General features: G+C 33.4%; 1 protein-coding gene across 2 annotated transcripts; it reads left to right on the forward strand.

Annotated features, from left to right (window-relative positions):
• Positions 1 to 2,068: 2,068 nt before the first annotated feature.
• Positions 2,069 to 6,940, forward strand: LOC120088026 (BEL1-like homeodomain protein 7). 2 transcript variants are annotated; one of them, XM_039045051.2, is made up of 5 exons: positions 2,069 to 3,021; positions 3,499 to 4,475; positions 4,934 to 5,313; positions 5,392 to 5,452; positions 5,893 to 6,940. In XM_039045051.2, the coding sequence occupies exons 2-5, from the start codon at positions 3,564 to 3,566 to the stop codon at positions 6,583 to 6,585; spliced, it is 2,046 nt and encodes a 681-aa protein (XP_038900979.1). In that variant the 5' UTR covers positions 2,069 to 3,021; positions 3,499 to 3,563; the 3' UTR covers positions 6,586 to 6,940. The 2 variants fall into 2 exon arrangements, with proteins under 2 accessions (XP_038900979.1, XP_090161894.1); XM_090305768.1 differs by having other exon boundaries at positions 2,748 to 3,021; positions 3,376 to 4,475.
• The last annotated feature ends 338 nt before the right edge of the window (positions 6,941 to 7,278 follow it).

The following is a 7,278-nucleotide window of genomic DNA, read 5'->3' on the forward strand; positions in this document are numbered from 1 at the left end:
ATGGAAATTATTGTTATTATTTAGTTAATTTCGATAAAAAAAAAAAAAACTTTAAAAGACTAAATTTAAATTTATTAAAAATATATGGACTAAAATCGAAAATTTTAAAATATAGGGCTAAAATTGAAGAAATCTTAGTCTCCATGGTTTGTTAAATCCTCTTAAATTAGTCCATATGATAACCATTTAGTTTTTTGTTATTGTTTTTTAAAATTAAGCATATTCCATTCATGTTTCTTACAATTATTTATGTATTTTTTAAATACAATAGTTGAATTCTTAGCCAAATTTCAAAAACAAAAACAACTTTTAGAAAGCTACTATTTTTAGTTCTCAAAATTTGGTTAGGTTTTTTAAGTTATTGGTGAAAAGTACATACCAAAGAAAGAAATTTGGATGTGAAAATAGTGTTCATTAGCTTAATTTTTAAAAACAAAAACAAAAAACAAAATAGTTACCAAACAAAACCTGAATTATGCTATCAAATATATATTTGAAAACACGAAATACGACTCTATGTCTACTTAATCCCTTGTTTTCAAATTTTTGTTTTCAGATTTCCTACCAACCAAGTCTTTATTTTTGTCTTCATCAAAGCATGAAAGCACCATATACCTCTTTAATCTATAAACTTTCTAAACTCAATTAAAAATGAAAAATATTCCGAGATACTATAATTCAAAATGATTCTACTATACAACTATTAATATTTAGTCATGTCAACAACATAAAAAAAATTGTTACAAGATCCATTAAATAAACATATAACAATAAAGTAAATAGTGGTATAGTTAAACATAAATGACAATATAATAAAGTCTTTTCATAATAACTAACGTAGTACTTAATTAAATTTATTTAATTTCATCATTAATATAATGAAAAGTAGCTAATTATTATTACAATAAATCAATAACTCAATTTTCTTATATCATGTAAATTAATGATTTTTTAAAAAATTCAACGATTACAGGTGAGAAATTAATCCATTAGCCTCAAAATTAGTTCGTAGTAGGTAACTGGCATTTTATTCATTGAACTAGGTTCAAGTTTGTGTAAATCAATGACAATCATCAAAATCAATTCAAGGGGGAAAAAAAACTACATTTGCAAGTTCGTTTTTATTTGTTTTAATCGCTAAATTTTTATAAAAATAATAAATTGGTCTCCGATTTAGTCTTTATATTTTTGAATTTGTAACGACTGAATTTTTACACTTTGAAATTTATAACAATTTAATCTCAATGAAAAAAAAATCTCTTATAAATTGAGTGTCAACTTTGATATGTAGTGACTTAATTTTTCTAGTTTATAAAAAAGTGATTCTCAATTAGTTTATTGATCTACATGTGTAATTTTTTTAAATTAAATTCTAATAGTTTATTTCTAAATAAAAACTAAACTATTTAAATAATTTTATCAAAGTTTGATGACTAAATTATTATAAATCTAAAAGTATAGGAACTACACTGTTACCATTTAAAGGTTTGTTGGGTAACCATTTTTTTTAAAATTAAACCTACTGACACTACTTTTATTTTTAAATTTCTTCTTTATTGTTTACTTTTTATAATGATTTAAAAAATAAAGCAAAAATATGAAAACTAAATAAAGTAATTTTTAAAAATTTGTTTTTTTAAAAATTTGACTAATAATTCAACCATTATTCTTAAGGAATATGTAAATTATTATAAAAAACTAAAAAAAAACTTAAATTTTAAAAATAAAAAAGCGAAAGAGTTACTGCACGAAACCTAAATGGTTACTTTCGCGAGACTTGGAGAAGAAAATAGTTTTTAACCTAATTTACTCTAAACAAAACAATATAATACATAGATATTTAAGAAAACAAACCCACCCACCCAACTTTTGAAATATTATTATTATTATTATTATTTGTAAAAAAGAAAAAATGGAAATGAGAGGGTTCGAAATTTAAATAGATTAAAAAAGTAGGACCACAAATGCAAACAAAAAACACAAGAATAGTTGGAACAAAATGACAAATACAGTGATACGAGCACCAAACCAACTATTACTTTGAACAAATTAAAATCTTTCCCTCTCCAAAATAAAATAAAATATAAAGAAACATACAAAAAAAATAATAATAAATAAATTAACAATAAAGAAAAGAAAAAGAAAAAGAAAAAGAAAAAGAAAATTAATTAATTAATTTATGGGTATGGAGGAGGAGGAGGATGTGTTGCAGCAAATAACCAGACCTTCCATGCTCATGGGATGAGAGAGAAAATATAGGGTTTAGAGAGAGAAAAGGGTTTTTTGAGGTTTAAGAAGAAGAAGAAAGAAGAAGAAGAAAGAAGAAAGAAGAAAGAAGAAAGAAGAAGAAGCTGTAGGTCCACCAACTGGTAGTTAGAGATTAAGCTTCTTAACCAAACACACCAAGAAGAAGAAGAAGAAGAAGAAGAAGAAGAAGAAGAGTGAGGCATTTGATTTCTTTTCAACTGGGTTTCTTCAAAATTAGTGAATAAAAGCAGCCATAGCCACGAAAAGAGAGGTCTCTTTTCCTTTGGGGGGTGGAAGAAAAAGAAGAGAAGGAGAAATAAAGAGGAATTTAAAGTCATCATTTAGAGAGAGAGAAAGAAAGAAAGAAAGAAAAATCAAAGAAGAAAAAGAAATGGGTGTTACTCTCACGTGGGAATTGATGCAAATTATAGATAAGAATTGTATGGTTTTAAATTTTTAGATTGTCTTCAAAAATCCCAACTCCATTAGAGTTTTTTTCTCCCTTTCTTTCTCTGTGTTCTGTGGATTCTTCTGGGTTTTCCCCCCCTTTTTCTTTCTTTGAGATCCATTGATTTGTTGTGTTTTTATTATGTAGAGTTTGTTTGTTGTTGTGTTTTATCTTTCTGGGGTTTGGAGAAATTTCTATGAAAAGTGAGATTTGATGTTGTGTTGGTATTTGGGATTTTACTTTGGGATTTTTGGGCTCCGCCGATCGGGTGTTGTTTTCGAGCTTTTTTGTTCCCTCCGACAACCACAACCGTCGCGGATTTCAGGGTAATTTTTATCTTAAACTATATACTTATGCTTAGTCACTTTTTTTAATTTGTTTATTCAACTATGAACTTAAAATATTTAATTCTTGTCTCTGCATATGCTAAGAAAGTACACTCTGCTTGATTTCTTCAGCTGATCAGTTCTGCATGCAGGTTATGAGTAGCTTTATGTTGATGGTTTCTCCTATTTCTTCTTCTTCTTTTTGTGGGGTTTGGGGGAAATTTCTGATTGATGGTTTTTGTTGCGAATTGATTGCTCTTAATGTGGTTGTGTGAATTTGGCTGTATATCAAGTAACTGGAGAATCTATGGTTTTGATGTTTGTTTTAATTTTAATTTCATTAATCATCGGTAGGAAGCTTGTGAAGGAGTATGGAATTGAAAACCCTCAGAATTTGCCATCTTGGGTTTGAGTTTTTGTTTGTTTGTTGACATTCAATCGAACTTTTGATTAATTGGTGACTGAAAATTATGTTAGGTGACAACACCACTTTATTTCGTCAAGGTAGAATCCGAAAAGTTCTGAATTGAGAGGAAAAATCTATGGCAACTTACTACTCTAGTTCAAATAACGAAAGGGACACTACACCCATCCTCTATTCAAGGGGATCTTTGCTGGGTTCGTATGAAGAAACAACAATTCTTCCACGGAATATGATGATGCATGTAAATTCTGGGACATACATGGATTCATTGCCTTCGCAGGCACAAAATGGTTGTGGCCAGATAACGTCTGTTGGAGCAGCGGGAACTGCCCAACAGCAGCAAGAGTTTTTATCGAATCTTGGTGGTTCGCAAATTGCTGAGCATGATTTCAATACATGGAGAGAGGACCGAAGTGAAATGCTTGGCACGAACTCGATGCGTGGCCCTACCAATGTTCTTCATGGTGGGCAGAATTTGCAGGGTCAGGGGTTATCCCTTACTCTCAGTACACAAATCCCATCTGCAATCCAAATTCCTTCAATCCCCTACAGAAATTCGGATATGGGTTTAACTTCATTCCTGAGTCCTAATCCTACTAATTCAGGTGAGGATGGCTGCAGAAATGGCGCTTCTAGAGACGAACAATTGAGAAATGGAGCTAATTTGCCACCTAATTTTCAAGAATTGGCTAAGGGTGAATTATCTCAATACAGCATGTCTAGTATTGCAAGAACTATGCCCAATTCAAAGTACCTCAAGGCAGCTCAACAACTGCTTGATGAAGTTGTTAATGTCAGGAAAGCTTTGAAGCGACCCAATAACGAGAGAAACCAGAGTTCACATGAGCATGAAACTAGAAGTGCAAAGAATGGTGATGCAGGAACCAAGAATGACAGTTCGATGCTAACTGTAAGCGGAGCATCTTCAAACCCTCAAGAAACAGGGAGCAATTCAACATGTGAGCTCTCACATGCCGAAAAGCAAGATTTGCAGAACAAGTTGACAAAGCTTTTATACATGTTGGATGAGGTAATATACTATTTAATATTGATATTTATTTTGATGTGAACTAGACTATTAAATGATTCAAGCCTCAACATTTCATAGTTGGATTAACATGGATAAAAATATGTATTCCATACTATGTGGCCGTGGAATTAGATGGATATCAACTTTTGAATCTGTTTTCATTCACTCTCTGAGAAGTGAAAAGGAAGTTGCTAACCTTGAAAAATGCAAATGAATTTATGATACTGTCCTAATTTTGAAGAGCAGCAAGAGTTTATTAACTGCAGTCTCCCATTGGCAATACCGGTGCCCGTTTTAGGAAATGTAACATTGAATATGTTTGACGTTTGTGTACACTTTCTCAGCTTGCTAAGGCTTTGCGACAGCTGAATTGGTTTCCTAATACCAAGCAGTTAAATTCGATACTTTGTCCTTTCCAAAGTACTAGCTTAAGGTCAAATGGTCATCTTGTCTTGTAGGTTGATAGAAGGTACAATCAATATTATCATCAGATGCAGATTGTGGTGTCATCGTTTGATGTGATAGCCGGATGTGGGGCATCTAAGCCATATACTGCACTTGCACTCCAGACTATATCCCGTCATTTTCGGTGCTTGCGAGATGCAATAGCTGGTCATGTTAGAGCTACCCGTAAAAGCCTAGGAGAGCATGAGAATTCTGGAAATGACAAAGGAGTTGGAATCACTCGTCTCCGGTATGTGGACCAGCAGTTAAGGCAACAGAGAGCTCTTCAGCAACTTGGTATGATACAGCAGCATGCTTGGAGGCCTCAAAGGGGGCTGCCTGAGAACTCTGTTTCAATTCTCCGTGCTTGGCTGTTCGAGCATTTCCTTCATCCGTAAATCTCTAACACTAGTATACTTCACTTTACATTCTCTCTGTTGCATCAAAATTAAACCAAATACTAAATTTCCAGGTATCCAAAGGATTCCGATAAGATCATGCTGGCAAGGCAGACAGGCTTGACTAGAAGTCAGGTAAAACTCAAAAGCTTAACCTTTTTTCCCCCCCTTTTTGTATTGTTTGAATTGGCTAGGTGGTGAATTGATTGTTGAATGTGGTATTATAAAGAGAAAAACAACCGTTGCTCTAGAAAGATTGTTGATCATGGATGATATCTTGAATCAATTTGTATGATATTTTTGGAAAAGGACATGTCTGAAAAGATCTGCCTGCTGGAAGTAGCTTCACGTTGTGTAGGCTGCATAGTTCCAAAATAGTCTTTTACATTTTCTTTTATTATTAAACTAAACTACTAGTTCTTACAATACGATATGTTCAGGCCAGTCATGGTAAGCCAATTTGCCAATCACCTTGCTTTTGGTCATCATTTCATATCTTTCTTTTATATTACTGCATTTGTTGTACATACATGTGTTCTTATTTTATATTTGGTGTCGTCTGTGGGCTTGTGCAGGTCTCTAATTGGTTTATCAATGCGCGTGTACGTCTTTGGAAACCTATGGTAGAGGAGATGTACAAGGAAGAAATAGGGAGTGTCGATATGGACTCTATATCATCATCTGAAAATGCTGGCAAGGCAGGAAAAGGAGATAACAAGACCTTTGAGGATGATAAAGAGGAGGATCTGCAACAAAGTGCAAGCTCAACAGCCACCGAAAGATGTAGCGCTGGAGATATTATTGACTTAAAATCTGATCAAGTCTCTAATCTCGGAAATTCAGGTTCCAACAGATTAGCTAGTTTCCAAAATGGTGCTCACATTGAAGCCCGAAACGAGCTGGTAAAGCCAGATGAGGAGTTAAGGCCTAATGTAAATAACTCGAGTTTCTTTCCTGATGCAATTGTCCACTCTCAGGGAGAGAGTGACAGGTTTATGGCTGCCGCTGCTGCCTATCACATGTCTGAATTGGGAAGGTTTGGGACGGTTGGCGGGGTATCGCTTACGCTGGGTTTGCAGCATTGTGAGGGTGGTGGCATACCTATGCCTACAGGGACACATCATGGTTTTGCAGCCATGAGAGGAGATGATATGTACAATGCCGCAGCGTCTTCTCTCGGGGAAACGGTGCATTTTGAATGCGTAAATAGTGGGAATCCGCAACCGAGGTTTGGTCCTTCCCATCTTTATCATGATTTTGTTGTGTAAAACTGCAACTGTACAAGATTGGTGATCTACATCATATACTGGATGATATGTACACCACTGGGAGGAGCAAAGGAACGTGGGGTTTTTCTGCATTAGAACAATAGGTTGTTCCTTATAGCATTTCCTTGCTTGCAAGATGATATAAGAATGATTTTTTGTCCTCCATATGTGATATATATATATATGGAAACAGCAAAAAACATATTTGTAATATATCATGTAGTTGATTGGAAGGTTAGTTATATTTTTCTTGTCTGGGTGGTTGTCTGCATATGATTCAATTAGTGTTAAAACTTTGGTTTCCACAGAAATTATGAGCTCTTGAATAAATGTGACGTTATTTTAGATGAATAAACCTACTTCAAGGAGGCGATTTGATTGCATAAAGTGTAACTCTACCTTCTATTTTCTCTCTCCATGCTTTATTAGTTTAGATGTCTTGATCTATATACTTTTACCTATATTTTAGTCTTCTACAAACACCCTAATTGAGTCCTCAAGTTAATGATTCAGTTAAATAACCATTAATCATGGAATCAGTTAGATGGGGATTCGAAGATTTGAAACCTCTCATCTCGCCATGTTTATGTTGGCTTAAATATAACCATTACATTATTAAAAAAAATGAAAATGAAAATGGAAATGGCGTTATTATTATTTGTTTGTTTGAGTCCTCGAGTTATTATTATTAAA

Source organism: Benincasa hispida, chromosome 10 (assembly GCF_027475165.1).
Source record: "Benincasa hispida cultivar pf3 chromosome 10, pf3_genome.v1.1, whole genome shotgun sequence".
Lineage (NCBI taxonomy): Eukaryota > Viridiplantae > Streptophyta > Magnoliopsida > Cucurbitales > Cucurbitaceae > Benincasa > Benincasa hispida.